We start from the raw sequence: 16,822 nt of genomic DNA, 5'->3' as shown, positions 1-16,822 counted from the left end.
ACTCCCTCAGCACTGACCCTCTGACAGTGCGGCACTCCCTCAGCACTGACCCTCTGACAGTGCGGCACTCCCTCAGTACTGCAGTGTTGCTGTTGGCCTGAATTTTGTGCTAAGATCTCTGAATTTTGTGTTGAACCCAGAAAGCTGTCAGTCTGAAGCCTGAGCAGTTGTTGAGGATGTTGTGACATTATCTTTGAGTTGTGTGTGTGTCACAGGCTGATCCCACAGCTGCCACATTCCTGCTATTGGTAGGGCTGGCGTCTGAGGGCAGTTCTTGTGGGCTGTGCGGAGTGTGCTAAATGGAAACAGATGACAGGCTTTGCTCCAACACAGAGACCGCATCACATTCCCTCAGCAAGCGGCTGATTACAGGATAGAGCACTCAGCTTAACATGAGAGCTGTCCTCAGCAAGAGGCAGCTTCCAGGCCACAATCCTGGCGCCACTGCTGTCCCTCCGTCTGGAATAATCCACACAGCTCGCCCATGGCACCAGAGACATGGGTTCAAATCCCACCGCAGCAGATCGAGGAATTTAAATCCAATTCATAAAGTCTCAGCGCTGGCCTCATGGTATTATCGTTAGATTATTAAACCAGAAACTCAGTTAATGTTCTGGGGATCCAGGTTCGAATCCCACCACGGCAGAGGTTGGGATTTTAATTCAATAAACAATATCAGGAATTAAGATTTTACGGATAACCATGAAACCATTGTCGATTATCAGAAAATCCCATTATGTTGACTAATCTCCTCTAGGGAAGGAAAGGCAGTGTATCAGAGAGACCCACCCATCACCCCATCAGGCTCTGCCCCCATAGCTCACCCCCCATCCAACCCCACCCATTGGGCAATGCCCATGCCTGATAGGCAGTGCCAAGGTACCCCCAGGCATTAGTACGTTGCCCCTTGGGAAGTGCCAGGGTACCCATGCCCAGGCCCCCACCATCCAACCCCCTGGGGGGACCCCGATTGTCCTCCCTTCACTTCAGCGAAGTCTCCCGATAGTTCCCCAAAAGTGGGGAACGAGTCTGAACTCCGCTGGTGTGAATACAAGAACGTAAGAACTAGGAGCAGGAGTCGGCCATCTGGCCCCTCGAGCCTGCTCCGCCATTCAATAAGACCATGGCTGATCTTCTCGTGGACTCAGCTCCACTTACCCACCCACTCACCATAACCCTTAATTCCTTTACTGTTCAAAAATCTATCTATCCTTGCCTTAAAAACATTCAATGAGGGAGCCTCAACTGCTTCACTGGGCAGGGAATTCCACAGATTCACAACCCTCTGTGTGAAGAAGTTCCTCCTCAACTCAGTCCGAAATCTGCTCCCTCTTATTTTGAGGCCATGCCCCCTAGTTCTAGTTTCACCCTCCAGTGGAAACAACTTCCCTGCTTCTATCTTATCTATTCCCTTCATAATCTTATATATTTCTATAAGATCTCCCTTCATTCTTCTGAATTCCAATGAGTATAGCCCCAGTCTACTCAGTCTCTCCTCATAATCCAACCCTCTCAACTCCAGAATCAACCGAGTGAATCTCCTCTGCACCCCCTCCAGTGCCAGTATATCCTTTCTCAAGTAAGGAGACCAAAACTGTACACAGTACTCCAGGTGTGGCCTCACCAGCATCCTATATAAATGAAACATTTGGTGGAATTCTTTGAGAACATTACATAGAACATAGAACATAGAACACTACAGCACAAACAGGCCCTTCGGCCCACGAGTTGCGCCGATCACATCAACACCTACCAATCCATAGACCTATCTATAACCCTCAATCTCATTAAACCCCATATACTCATCCAGAAGTCTTTTAAAAGACCCCAGCGAGTTCGCCTCCACCACCACTGACGGCAGCCGATTCCATTCACTCACCACCCTCTGAGTGAAAAACTTACCCCTAACATCACTTCTGTACTTGCCTCCCCGCACCTTAAATCTGTGTCCTCTCGTAGCAACCATTTCAACCCGGGGAAATAGCCTCTGAGAATCCACCCTATCTATTCCTCTCAACATCTTATAAACTTCTATCAGGTCGCCCCTCAACCTTCGTCTGTCCAGGGAAAAGAGACCCAGTTCCCTCAACCTAACTTCATAAGGCATGCCTCCCAGTCCAGGCAACATCCTTGTAAATCTCCTCTGTACCCTTTCAATAGCTTCTACATCTTTCCTATAGTGAGGCGACCAGAACTGCGCACAGTACTCCAAATGAGGCCTGACAAGGGTCTTATAAAGTTGCAGCATTACCTCCCGACTCCTAAACTCAATCCCTCGATTAATGAAGGCCAGTACACCATATGTGCACATTGGACAATGGGGAACCTGTGGATGTGGTGTATCTGGATTTCCAGAAGGCATTTGACAAGGTGCCGCACCAAAGGCTATTGTTTTTAGTCATTTATTAGAATCACAAAGAGCCAGGGTCCCCGAACAGATCCCTGGGGCACTCCACTGGTGACTGACCTCCATGCAGAAGAAGTCCCATCCACAACTACTCTCTCCCTTCTGTGGGCAAGCCAGTTCTGGATCCACAAGGCCAAAGCCCCTTGGATCCCATGCCCTCTCACTTTCTCAATAAGCCTTGCATGGGGCACCTTATCAACTGTCTTGCTGGAGTCCATATAAACCACATCTACTGCTCTTCCTTCATCAATGTGTTTAGTCACATCTTCAAATAAATTCAGTCAGGCTCGTAAGGCACGATCTGCCTTTGACAAAGCCATGCTGACTATTCTTAATCATACTATACCTCTCCAAATGTTCACAAATCCTGCCTCTCAGGATCTTCTCCATCAACTTACCAACCGCTGAGGTTTGACTCCCTGGTCTATAATTTCCAGGGCTATCTCTACTCCCTTTCTTGAATAAAGGAACCACATCCGCAATCCTCCAATCCTCTGGAACCTCTCCCATCTCCATTGATGATGCAAAGATCATTGCCAGAGGCCCAGCAATGTCCTCCCTCGCCTCCCACAGTAGCCTGGGGTACATCCCATCCGGTCCCGGTGAGTTATCTATCTTGATGCTTTGCAAAAGTTCCAACACATCCTCTTTCTTAATATCTACATGCTCAAGCTTTTCAGTCGCTGCAAGTCTGCACTACAACCACCAAGATCCTTTTCCACTGTGAATACTGAAGTAAAGTATTCATTAAGTATCTCTGCTATTTCTACAGGTTCTATACGTGGAGACCCTGGAGAGAGTGCAGAGGAGGTTTACCAGGATGCTGCCTGGTATGGAAGGACTGGGTTATGAGGAAAGATTGGGCAAATTGGGGCTGTTTTCCCTAGAAAGACGGAGACTGAGGGGAGATCTAATAGAGGTGTATAAGATTATGAAGGGTATAGATAGAGTAAACAGTGGTAAGCTTTTTCCTAGATTGGAAACGCACATTACGAGGGGCCATGGGCTTAGAGTGAGGGGGGGCAAGGTATAATTCGGATGTTAGAGGGAAGTTTTTCACACAGAGGGTAGTGGGGGTATGGAATGCTCTGTCAAGCAAGGTGGTGGAGGCAGGCACGCTGGAGTTATTTAAGAGTTACTTAGACAGGCACATGAGCGGGATAGAACATAGAACATAGAACATTACAGCGCAGAACAGGCCCTTCGGCCCACGATGTTGCGCCGACCAGTTACAAAAACAATGACCCACTAGCCTATACCAATCCCTTTTCGTCCATAAACCTATCCAGAGATCTCTTAAACGCCCCCAAACTAGACGCATTTACAACTGCAGCAGGCAGGGCATTCCAATCCCTCACCACCCGCTGGGTAAAGAACCTACCCCTGACATCCGTCCTGTAGCTACCCCCCCTTAATTTAAAGCCATGCCCCCTCGTGCTAGCTTTCTCCATCCGAGGAAAAAGGCTATCACTATCCACCCTATCTAAACCTCTAATCATCTTATATGTTTCAATAAGATCCCCTCTTAGCCGCCTTCTTTCCAACGAAAACAACCCTAGATCCCTCAGTCTCTCCTCATAGGACCTCCCCACCATACCAGGCAACATCCTAGTAAACCTCCTCTGCACCCTCTCCAACGCCTCCATATCCTTCTTGTAATGCGGGGACCAGAACTGCACACAGTACTCCAAGTGCGGCCGCACTAGAGTAGTGTACAGTTGCAACATTACACTGCGACTCCTAAATTCAATCCCCCTACCAATAAACGCCAAGACACCGTACGCCTTCTTGACAACCTTATCTACTTGATTCCCAGCTTTCAGGGATCTATGTACACACACACCTAGATCCCTCTGTTCATCCACACTATTCAAAGTCCTCCCGTTAGCCCTATACTCGACACATCTGTTGCTCCTACCAAAGTGAATTACCTCACACTTCTCCGCATTAAATTCCATCCGCCACCTCTCGGCCCAGCTCTGCAACCTATCTAAGTCTCCCTGCAGACTATGACACCCTTCCTCACAATCTACCACACCTCCAACTTTGGTGTCATCAGCAAATTTACTAATCCACCCAACTATACCCTCATCCAGATCATTAATAAAAATTACAAACAACAGTGGCCCCAAAACAGATCCCTGAGGCACACCACTCGTAACTGCACTCCATGATGAATATTTACCATCAACCACCACCCTCTGTCTCCTATCTGATAGCCAATTCCTGATCCAACTTCCTAGATTACCCACAATCCCATACATCTGCATTTTCTGCAGAAGCCTACCATGGTGAACCTTATCGAACGCCTTACTAAAATCCATATATACCACGTCAACTGCCTTACCCCCATCCACCTCTTTGGTCACCTTCTCAAAAAACTCAATAAGGTTAGTAAGGCACGACCTACCCGCTACAAAACCATGCTGACTATTTCTAATCAATTCATTACACTCCAAATAACTATAAATCCTATCCCTAATAATTTTTTCTAAAACCTTGCCCACAACAGAAGTAAGACTCACCGGTCTATAATTCCTGGCAAAGTCTCTGTTCCCCTTCTTAAACAATGGGACAACATTCGCTATCCTCCAATCCTCCGGGACTACACCAGAGACCAATGACGACCTGAAGATCTGAGCCAGAGGCTCTGCAATCACCTCTCTAGCCTCCCAGAGAATCCTAGGGTAGATCCCATCCGGACCAGGGGACTTATCTATTTTCAGCCCCTCAAGAATTTCCAGCACATCCTCTTTATCAACCGTAATACTGTCTATTTTACACCCCTGCAACCCAATGTCCTCCTCAGCTATATTCATGTCCCCCTGCGTGAACACCGAAGAGAAATATTGGTTCAATACTTCTCCAATCTCCTCCGGTTCCACACACAACTTCCCCCTGCTGTCTGTAACTGGCCCTAATCTTGCCCTGACCAACCTTCTGTTCTTGACATACCTATAGAACGCCTTAGGATTCTCCTTAATCCTATCAGCCAAAGTCTTCTCATGTCCTCTTTTAGCCCTTCTCAACTCACTCTTCAACTCCCTCCTAGCCAATCTAAAGCTTTCTAGTGCACTATCTGAGCCCTCCAATCTCATCCGAACATAAGCCTCCTTTTTCTTTTTAACCATCGACTCAACTCTTTTAGTGCACCACGGTTCCCTAGATCTACCAAATCCACCATGCCTGACAGGGACATACCTATCAAGGACTCGCAGTAGCTGCTCCTTGAAAAAACTCCACATTTCAGACGTTCCCAGTCCCTGTAATCCCCTAATCCAATCCATGCTTCCTAATTCACTCCTGATAGCCTCATAATCGCCCTTACCCCAGCTAAAATTGCTGACCCGAGGTTCATGCCTATCTCTTCCCATCACTAAGGTGAACGTAACCGAATTGTGGTCACTATCACCAAAATGCACACCAACTTCCAAGTCTAGCACCTGGTCTGGCTCATTTCCCAGCACCAAATCCAATATAGCCTCACCTCTAGTTGGCCTGTCTACATACTGAGACAAAAAACCTTCCTGCACGCTTTGTACAAACACTGACCCCTCTAGCGAGCTAGAACTATAGCAATTCCAATCAATATTCGTAAAGTTAAAGTCCCCCATAACAATTACCCTATTACTTTCACTCCTAACCAGGATTGTCTCCGCAATCCTTTCCTCAACCTCTCTAGAACTTTTAGGAGGTCTATAAAAGACTCCCAACAGGGTGACCTCTCCTCTCCTATTTCTAATCTGGAGATGGAGATGGAGGGATACAGGAGACTGTTTTAAATAAAGTTCAGGAGCTTTGGGACGTTCCTGGGAATCTTTTGATTCCTATGGACCTTCCAACATATTTTCTTGCTCACTTGTTTTACTTTTGAGCTTCTGGGGATTCCCTTGAATGTTTGTATAAGGATGTGCATGTTATTGATGTTTCTCTCTTTTAATCCACAGGTGCTCCGGTCCGCCTTGTTGTCCAACAAGGGGCATACACGCGATGGGTCGTACAAGGACTACTCTTGGATGTTTTGAGAGTAGCCTAGTGCTTCACATCGTTAGTGTGTGCTTAAACTGGACCAGATGCTGGGCAACACGACAGCTCAGTGACTATCACTGTTTGCTGTGCAGACACATGGATTTGGGCCAGTGTCTGTGGGAGTTTGCGCATTCTCCCCGTGCTTGCGTGGGTTTTCTCCGGGTGCTCCGGTTTCCTCCCACACCCCAAAGATGTGCTATTAGGCTGATCGGTGTAACAAATTGTTCCTAAATTAATCTCCCCTCAATCTGGTTTCCAATGTGGAATGCCATAAGCGTAGGCAAGGGTCATGGGTGGAGAGGGGACTCACAATGTTAAAATGGCGGCGTGGGCTCATTGGGCCGAAGGGCCTGTTTCTCGTGCTGTGTTGTTCTTTGCTCTTTGTATACAAACTTTCCCATCGTCACCCCTGATAGGTCCTATTTCTTCATGTTTTATCCTCTTGCTCTTCACATATTTGTAGAACACCTTGGGGTTTTCCGTAATCCTGCCTGCCAAGGCCTTCTCATGACCCCTTCTGGCTCTCCTAGCTTCCTTCTTAAGATCCTTCCTACTAGCCGTATACTCTTCTAGATCTCTAACATTACCCAGCTCTCTGAACCTTTTGTAAGCTTTTCTTTTCTTCTTGACTAAATTCATTACAGCTTTCGTGCACCACGGTTCCTGTGACCTACCATAACTTCCCTGTCTCATTGGAACGTTGCTATGCAGAACTCCAGACAAATATTCCTTGAAAATTTGCCACATTTCTTCCGTATATTTCGCTGAGAAAACCCCTTTCCAATTTAAGCCTCCAATTTCCTGCCTGATAGCCTCATAATTCCCCTTACTCCAGTTAAACACTTTTCTAACTTGCCTGATCCTATCTCTCTCCAATGCTCTTGTAAAGGAGATAGAATTATGATCACTATCTCCAAAATGCTCTCCCACTGAGAGACCTGACACCTGTCCAGGTTCATTTCCCAATACTAGATCGAGTACAGCCTCTCCTCTTGTTGGCTTATCCACATACTGTGTCAGGAAACCCTCCTGAACACACCTAACAAACTCCTCCCCATCCAAACCCTTTACCCTAGGGATATTCCAATCGATATTTGGGAAATTAAAATCTCCCATCACAACAACTCTGTTATTATTACACCTTTCCAGGATCTGCTCCCCATTCTGCTCCTCAACATCCCTGTCACTATTGGGCGGCCTGTAGAAAACACCCAGTAAAGTTATTGACCCCTTCCTGTTCCTAACTTCCACCCACAGAGACTCTGTGGACAATCCCTCCATGGCATCCTTTTTTTCTGCAGTCGGGTCATTATCTCTGATTAACAGTTCCACTCCCCCACCTCTTTAACCTCCCTCCCTGTCCCTCCTGAAACATCTGAAACCCGGCACTTGAAGTATCCAGTCCTGTCCCTGAGACATCCAAGTCTCTGTAATGGCCACAACATCACATTTCCGAGTAGTGATCCACGCTCTAAGCTCATCCCACACAACACTCCTTGTGTTAAAATAGACACATCTCAAACCTTCAGTCTGAGCGTTCCCCTTCTCCATCACCTGCCTATCCTCCCTCTCTGTCGACAATCTCTCTCTATTTGTGAGCTATCCTCCTCTCTCCCAGTCACTTCACTTTGATTCCCACCGCCCCCCCAACCATTTTAGATTAAACTCTCCCCAGTAGCTTTAGCAAACCTTCCCGCCAGGATATTGGTCCCCCTGGGATTCAAATGCATCCCATCCCCTTTGATATGTAGATTAAAATCCCCTATGATAATTGCTGTACCATTTTTACACGCATCAGTTATTTCTTTGTGTATTCCTCACCCCAGCGTGATATCACTATTTGGTGGCCTATAGACTATGCCTTTCAGTGACTTTTCCTCCTTACCATTTCTAATTTCCACCCAAAAGGATTCAACCTTTTTATCCATTGAACCTATAATCATCTCTCACTCCCGCCCTGATGTCTTCCTTGAATATCAGAGTTACACCACCTCCCTTACCCTCCTGTCAGTCTCTCTAAACAATCTGCTACCCCTGTCTATGGTAAGTATTTGATTGTCCCAGCTGTGGACAGGTGGGAGTTTAATTTAAACAGCCCTGATTGATACTTTCACATCCATTCATAAACAGGAAGATATTTGGATTTTGATTTCCCCTTTTAGAAGTGATTTACTATTTCTCAACCCAGCCTTCTTGGTGTGATCCAATTCCTCATAGCTAACTCCAGGTTAGATGAACTCAGAGGGTTAGTTTACTTGCAGACAGAAAGTGCAGGATTCGTGTTGTTACGTAGCCCCCTGTGCATTCACACCAAACAATAGGTAGAGGAAGAGAGCCTCAGGGCAATGAGAACAGAGCAAAGAATTCTTGTTTCACCAGAGTCCAGAATCAAAGTTCCTTCACCAACGTGGGCAGACTGAAGCTGGAGCTGAATAATTCATTGTGCCACTGGAGATGAGATAAACATGTAAAGATTAATGAGTTTTGTATGTGATAGAAGTTCAGATGTCCACATAGAGACAGTGTAGATGGGAGCCAGACCACCCAATCTGGACAAGGCTCTTTTTCCAGAGCTGCTCCCTGAAAGATGGTTGATGGATGATGGTTGATGGATGATGGTTGATGGATGATGGTTGATGGATGATGGTTGATGGATGATGGTTGATGGATGATGGTTGATGGATGATGGTGGAGTGTTTTGTACTGCAGCAACCACAGAGAATAGGAGCAGAAAGAGGCCATTTTGACAAGTCCCACATGAGAGACTTGTAAAGAAGGTAAATTCACTCAGGATACAGGGTAATTTGATAAAGTGGATTCAAAATTGTCTCAGTTGTAGGAGACAGAGGGGAATGACAGAAAGCTGCTTTAGTGACTGGAAGCCAGTGTCCAGTGACCGTACCACAGGGACCTGTGCTGGGGCCCCTATTAGAATCATAGAGGTTTACAGCACGGAAACAGGCCCTTCGGCCCAACTTGTCCATGCTGCCCTTTTTTTTAAACCCCTAAGCTAATCCCAATTGCCCACATTTGGCCCATATCCCTCAATACCCATCGTACCCATGTAACTGTCTAAATGCTTTTTAAAAGATAAAATTGTACCTGCCTCTACTACTACATATAGAGGGACATGGGCCAAATGTGGGCAATTGGGATTAGCTCAGGGGTTTAAAAAAAAGGGCAGCATAGACAGGTTGGGCCGAAGGGCCTGTTTCCGTGCTGTAAACCTCTGTGATTCTAACAGGGAATGTCCGAAATGTGGAGTTTTTTCAAGGAGCAGCTACTGCGAGTCCGTGATAGGTATGTCCCTGTCAGGCAAGGAGGATTTGGTAGGGCTAGGGAACCGTGGTGCACTAGGAAAGTTGATTCGTTGGTTAAAAAGAAAAAGGAGGCTTATGTTCGGATGAGACTTGAGAGCTCAGGTAGTGCACTAGAAAACTTTAGATTGGCTAGGAGGGAGTTAAAGAGTAAGTTAAGAAGGGCTAAAAGAGGACATGAGAAGACTTTGGCTGATAGGATTAAGGAGAATCCTAAGGCATTCTATAGATATGTTAAGAACAGAAGGTTGGTTAGGGCAAGATTAGGGCCAGTTATAGACAGCAGTGGGAATTTATGTGTGGAACCGGAAGAGATTGGAGAGGCATTGAACCAATATTTCTCTTTGGTGTTCACGCAGGGGGACATGAATGTAGCTGAGGAGAACACTGGGTTGCAGGGGTGTAAACTAGGCAGTATTGCAGTTGATAAGGGGGATGTGCTGGATATTCTAGAGGGTTTGAAAATAGATAAGTCCCCTGGTCCGGACGGGATTTACCCTAGGATTCTCTGGGAGGCAAGAGAGGTGATTGCAGAGCCTCTGGCTCTGATCTTCAGGTCGTCGTTGGTCTCTGGTATAGTACCGGAAGATTGGAGGACAGCAAATGTTGTCCCATTGTTTAAGAAGGGGAACAGAGACTTCCCTGGGAATTATAGACCGGTGAGTCTTACTTCTGTTGTGGGCAAGGCTTTAGAAAAAATTATTAGGGATAGGATTTATAGTTATTTGGAGAGTAATGAATTGATTAGAAATAGTCAGCATGGTTTTGTGGAGGGTAGGTCGTGCCTTACTAACCTTATTGAGTTTTTTGAGAAAGTGACCAAAGAGGTGGATGGGGGTAAGGCAGTTGACGTGGTATATATGGATTTTAGTAAGGCGTTTGATAAGGTTCACCATGGTAGGTTTCTGCAGAAAATGCAGATGTATGGGATTGAGGGTAATCTAGGTAATTGGATCAGGAATTGGCTAACAGATAGGAGACAGAGGGTGGTGGTTGATGGTGAATATTCGTCATGGAGTTCGGTTACGAGTGGTGTGCCTCAGGGATCTGTTTTGGGGCCACTGCTGTTTGTAATTTTTATTAATGATCTGGATGAGGGTATAGTTGGGTGGATTAGTAAATTTGCTGATGACACCAAAGTCGGAGGTGTGGTAGATTGTGAGGAAGGGTGTCATAGTTTGCAGGGAGACTTAGACAGGTTGCAGAGCTGGGCTGAGAGGTGGCGGATGGAGTTTAATGCGGAGAAGTGTGAGGTAATTCACTTTGGCAGGAATAACGGATGTGTCGAGTATAGGGCTAACGGGAGGACTCTGAATAGTGTGGATGAACAGAGGGATCTAGGTGTATGTGTACATAGATCCCTGAAAGTTGGGAATCAAGTAGATAAGGTTGTTAAGAAGGCGTACAGTGTCTTGGCGTTTATTGGTAGGGGGATTGAATTTAGGAGTCGCAGCGTCATGTTGCAACTGTACACAACCACCTGGGCAGGTGGTTGACGTTGAAGTAGGAGAGCATGTGGCTAACAGTGACCACAACTCTGTCTGGTTTAAGATATTAATGGATAAAGATGAAGCCTGTCCTAAGGGGAGGGTGTTAAACTGGGGGAGGGCTAGATACAACCGGATTAGGCAGGATCTTAAAGATACGGACTGGGGTAAGCTGTTTGATGGCAGGTCGACGCTGGGTATGTGGGAGTCTCTCAAGGGGAAACTAAAATCTTTGCAGGAAAGACACGTGCCGGTCAAGAGGAAGGATGGGAAGGGTAGGATTAGAGAGCCGTGGGTAACTAGGGATATTGAGGACCTGGTCAGGAGGAAGAGGGAGGCGTACATTAGATCTAGGCATTTGAGGACAGGGATAGCGTTAGAAGAATACAGAGAATGTAGGAGAGAACTTAAAAGGGGCATCAGAAAGGCAAAAAGGGGCCACGAAATGGCTTTGGCGGGTAGGATTAAGGAAAATCCTAAGGCATTTTACTCCTATGTTAGAAACAAAAGGATGGTTAGAGGGAAGATTGGTCCTCTCAGGGACAGAGGAGGGGAACTATGCTTGGAGCCTGGGGGAATGGGGGAGATCCTGAATGAATACTTTGCGTCGGTATTCACGCAGGAGAGGGGCCTGATGTCTGGTGCTGTGCTTGAGGAGTTTGAGGATCTGTTGAGGGATATAGTCATCACGAGGGAAGAGGTGTTGGGACTTTTAGACAGTATAAAGACAGATAAATCTCCGGGGCCTGATGGCATCTATCCCAGGCTGCTTAGGGAGGTGAGGGATGAAATTGCTGGGCCTCTGACGCAAATCTTTGTCTCTTCTTTGGACACAGGTGAGGTCCCAGAGGATTGGCGGATTGCAAATGTAGTACCGTTGTTTAAAAAGGGTCAGAGGGATAACCCAGGGAATTATAGGCCGGTGAGCTTGACTTCAGTTATAGGCAAGCTAATGGAGAGGATCCTCAAGGATAGGATGTATGAACATCTGGAGCGCTGCAATCTGATCAGGGATACGCAGCATGGCTTCGTTACAGGGAGGTCGTGCCTTACGAATCTAGTGGAATTTTTTGAAGAGGTGACAAAAACGGTTGACGAAGGACAAGCCGTTGATGTCGTCTATATGGATTTCAGTAAGGCGTTTGACAAGGTCCCTCATGGTAGGCTGATAGAAAAGGTGAAGGCTCATGGGATACAAGGCCAGGTATGTAGATGGGTGGAGAACTGGCTTGGGAGGAGGAGACAGCGGGTAGTAGTGGAAGGCTCCTTTTCCAATTGGAGGTCTGTCACCAGTGGTGTGCCGCAGGGCTCGGTACTAGGACCTCTTCTATTTGTGGTATATATTAATGACTTGGAAGAGGGGGTAGGTGGTGTGATCAGCAAATTTGCTGATGACACTAAGATGGTTGGATTGGCGGGTACTGAGGAGCAGTGCCTGGCAATGCAACAAGACATAGACAGGCTGGTAGATTGGGCAGATAGATGGCAAATGGAATTTAATCCGGAGAAATGTGAGGTGATGCACTTTGGCCGGAATAATGTGGAGGGGAGTTATACGATAAAAGGTAGAACTATCCGGAGTATAGATACGCAGAGAGACCTGGGGGTGCAAGTGCACAAGTCCCTGAAGGTGTCGGCGCAGGTGCAGAATGTGATGAGGAAAGCGTATGGTATGTTAGCCTTCATAGGAAGAGGTATAGACTATAAGAGTAGGAGTCTGATGTTGCAGTTGTATAGAACGTTGGTTAGGCCTCACTTGGAGTACTGCGTCCAGTTCTGGTCGCCGTACTACCGGAAGGATGTAGAGATCCTGGAGAGAGTGCAGAGGAGATTTACCAGGATGCTGCCTGGTATGGAAGGGCTGTCTTACGAGGAAAGATTGAACGAACTTGGGCTGTTTTCCCTTGAGAGACGTCGGCTGAGGGGGGACCTAATAGAGGTTTATAAGATTATGAAGGGGATAGATAGAGTAAATGGTGGTAAGCTTTTTCCGCTATTAGAAATGGATAGAACGAGGGGTCACAGGCTTAGGGTGAGGGGGGCTAGGTATAAGACAAATATTAGAGGGCAGTTTTTCACGCAAAGGGTAGTGGGGGTGTGGAATGTATTGCCGAGTAAGGTGGTGGAAGCAGGCACGCTAGGGTTGTTTAAGAGTCACTTAGACAGCCACATGAGCGGTCTACATATAGGGGGATATAGCAGGCCTTACTAAACATTGTAGGCTTGGGATTCCGTTTTTGCCTCAGGGATGTTACAGTCTTTGCCTGTTTAATAATGAATTTTTTGTCTCCACAGGCATTTAAGTCCACCTTGTTGACCAGCAAGGGGCATGCATGCGGCAGGTTGTAGTGGGCTGCTCTTGGATGTTGCTTCGGGAGTTGCCTATTGCTTCATGTCATTAGTGTGCTTAAACTGGACCATCTCGAGGGCAACATGACAGCTCAGAGACTATCTCTGTTGCTGTGCGGACACATGGATTTGGGCCTGTGTCTGTGGGAGTTTGCACGTTCTCCCCGTGGTTGCGTGGGTTTCCTCCGGGTGCTCCGGTTTCCTCCCACATCCCAAAGATGCGCTTTTAGGCTGATTGATTGGGTAACAAATTGTCCCTATATTGGACCTCCCTGATCCTCGCACATTAGGCGTAGACTAAAATCATGAATAGGTCACTGAGACAGTGGGACGGCGGCGCGGGCTCATTGGGCCGAAGGGCCTGTTTCCCGTGCTGTGTTGTTCTTTGTTCTTTTGTTCTTTGTTCTTTAACTCTGGTGCGGCCGCACTTGGAGTACTGTGTGCAGTTCTGGTCCCCGCATTACAAGAAGGATGTGGAGGCTTTGGAGAGGGTGCAGAGGAGGTTTACCAGGATGTTGCCTGGTATGGAGGGGAGGTCCTATGAGGAGAGACTGAGGGATTTAGGGTTGTTTTCGTTAGAAAGAAGGCGGCTAAGAGTGGACCTTATTGAAACATATAAGATGATTAGAGGTTTAGATAGGGTGGATAGTGATAGCCTTTTTCCTCAGATGGAGAAAGCTAGCACGAGGGGGCATGGCTTTAAATTAAGGGGTGGTAGTTACAGGACGGATGACAGGGGTAGGTTCTTTACCCAGAGGGTGGTGAGGGATTGGAATGCCCTGCCTGCTGCAGTTGTAAATGCGCCTAGTTTGTGGGCGTTTAAGAGATCCGTGGATAGGTTTATGGATGAAAAGGGATTGGTTTAGGTTAGAGGGTCATTGCTTTTTAACTGGTCAGCGCAACATCGTGGGCCGAAGGGCCTGTTCTGCGCTGTAATGTTCTATGTTCTATGTTAACACAGGTCCCTGTGGTACGGCCACTGGACACTGGCTTCCAGTCACTAAAGCAGCTTTCTGTCATTCCCCTCTGTCTCCTACAACTGAGACAATTTTGAATCCACTTTATCAAATTACCCTGTATCCTGAGTGAATTTACCTTCTTTGCAAGTCTCCCATGTGGGACTTGTCAAAATGGCCTGTTTCTGCTCCTCTATACCCATCATACACATGTAACTGTCTAAATGCTTTTTAAAAGATAAAATTGTACCCACTTCTACTACCACCTCTGGCAGCTTGTTCCAGACACTCACCACCCTCTGTGTGAAAAAATTGCCCCTCTGGACCCTTTTGTTTCTCTCCCCTCTCACCTTAAACCCATGCCCTCTAGTTTTAAACACCCCTACCTTTGGGAAAAGATATTGACTATCTCGCTGATCTGTGTCTTCCTGTGATTGCTACTAAACTGGACAACCTCACATTTATCCACATTGTACTGCATGTCGCGTGACTCTCACTGTTTCACTCTGGTTTTTACAAACAGTGTAGATTCCTTTATCCGTGTTCTTGAGATTGTTAGTGTTCCAACAATTGGGAATTTGAAAAGAAGGTTCCCAGCAGACAACAGTCTCTGATTGGCCAGTTCTGGTTTAAGAAATGTAAATTGGGTTTGTTCCCTGCAGCCCCCAGTTCAATATCTTAACATCGAGCTGAGGAGATCCCAGTGTTTGTGGTACTAACCGATCAGTTCCTATTGTTCGAACATCACGGCCAAACACGCCTGCAGTCAATTTCAAAGTTATTTCCAGTTTTTTCTCATTTAATTTGGGAATTAATGATGATGTATGTTTGTTTACATATTTCACAAAAATGTAGCGTGAGGTCAGAGCTCTGTTATACAACACTGGCATCTTCCTCAGAGCTCAGATTGCATTTCTCCCATCAGAATGGAGAAGAATCATAGAATCCTGGAATCCCTACAGCGCAGAAGGAGGCCATTCAGCCCATCAAGTCTGTACCAATCACAATCCCACCCAGACCCTATCCCCATAACCCAATGCATTAACCCCAGCGATTCTCCCTGGCACTGGGTCAGTTTAACATGGCCAATCCACCTAACCGCCACATCTTTGGGCTGTGGGAGGGAACTGGAGCACCCGGCAGAAACCCACGCAGATACAGGGAGAACATGCGAGCTCCACATAGACAGTGATCCAAGCCAGGAATTGAACCCGGGTCCCTGGCGCTGAGGCAGCAGTGCTCCTTGTCAGAATAGTATTCCCAATCCCATGTGCTCCAAGAACAAGAGGACGCCAGAAAAACTCAAGCAGGTCTGCCAGCAACATTCAGGAGAGAAAAAGAGTTAATGTTTCCAGGCATTCTCATTTTATTTACTAACCTCCAATGTGAGGCCTTATCAAAAACCTTCTGAAAATCCAAATGCATCATATCCACTGGGTTCTCCTTTATCTATGCTACAGGCAACATCCTCAAAAAAACTCCAAAAAGGTATGCCAAACATGATTTCCCTTTCATAAATCCATGTTGACTCTGATCAATCTCTTTCTCTGCCTGTCCCTGTGTCTTGGACAGGAAGACTGTCAGCAGCATTGGGGGCAGTGGGGGCAATAACATTTCCCACTTACCCTCTGCTACCCCCCCCCACTCCCCAACTGAAATCAGTAAGTGGCCACATTCCAACCTGCCTCAGTTCTGAGTTTGGCAGCTGCTGGGGGAGTTTAAGGGCAGGGTTAAGAACAGCAAGTCACATTTCTCTCTCCCCCCTCGACCCCCCCCCCCCCCAACCCCCCCGTTCCACACTGGGAACCCAGCTGGTGCCCCCCACAGCCTCTACATCAAGACCCCTAATCCACAAGACCCCATCCCCAACTTGGAGCATCAATGGCTGTGATTGGTGGGAATATGTTACATACTGACTCTTCAGGTGGAAATCTTGTCCCTGACTTTCCAGAGGTCATGACCTTTCATTTCTGGATTCATTCAATAAATCTCAGTTCTCTACATCCCATGGACGCTTCTTATAATCTGGAGACCGGAACTGTGCACAGTGCTCCGAGTGTGGGTCTAACTGAGGGATACGGAGACTGGAACTGTGCACAGTGCTCCCAGTGAGGGTCTAACCGAGGGATACGGAGACCGGAACTGTGCACAGTGCTCCCAGTGAGGGTCTAACCGAGGGATACGGAGACCGGAACTGTGCACAGTGCTCCGAGTGTGGGTCTAACTGAGGGATACGGAGACTGGAACTGTGCACGGTGCTCCCAGTGTGGGTCTAAC

General features: G+C 47.0%; 1 protein-coding gene across 1 annotated transcript; it reads left to right on the top strand.

Annotated features, from left to right (window-relative positions):
• The first annotated feature begins 392 nt into the window (after positions 1-392).
• Positions 393-15,264, top strand: LOC145349328 (uncharacterized). Its single transcript, XM_080197829.1, has 4 exons — positions 393-457; positions 9,953-11,041; positions 11,916-13,041; positions 15,208-15,264. The coding sequence occupies exons 1-4, from the start codon at positions 393-395 to the stop codon at positions 15,262-15,264; spliced, it is 2,337 nt and encodes a 778-aa protein (XP_080053955.1).
• Positions 15,265-16,822: the final 1,558 nt, after the last annotated feature.

Source organism: Carcharhinus amblyrhynchos, chromosome 10 (genome assembly GCF_965287045.1).
Source record: "Carcharhinus amblyrhynchos chromosome 10, sCarAmb.v2.hapA, whole genome shotgun sequence".
Classification (NCBI taxonomy): Eukaryota; Metazoa; Chordata; class Chondrichthyes; order Carcharhiniformes; family Carcharhinidae; genus Carcharhinus; species Carcharhinus amblyrhynchos.
Note: the sequence above shows the minus strand (reverse complement) of the source record. Positions and strands in the feature narration are given on the sequence as shown.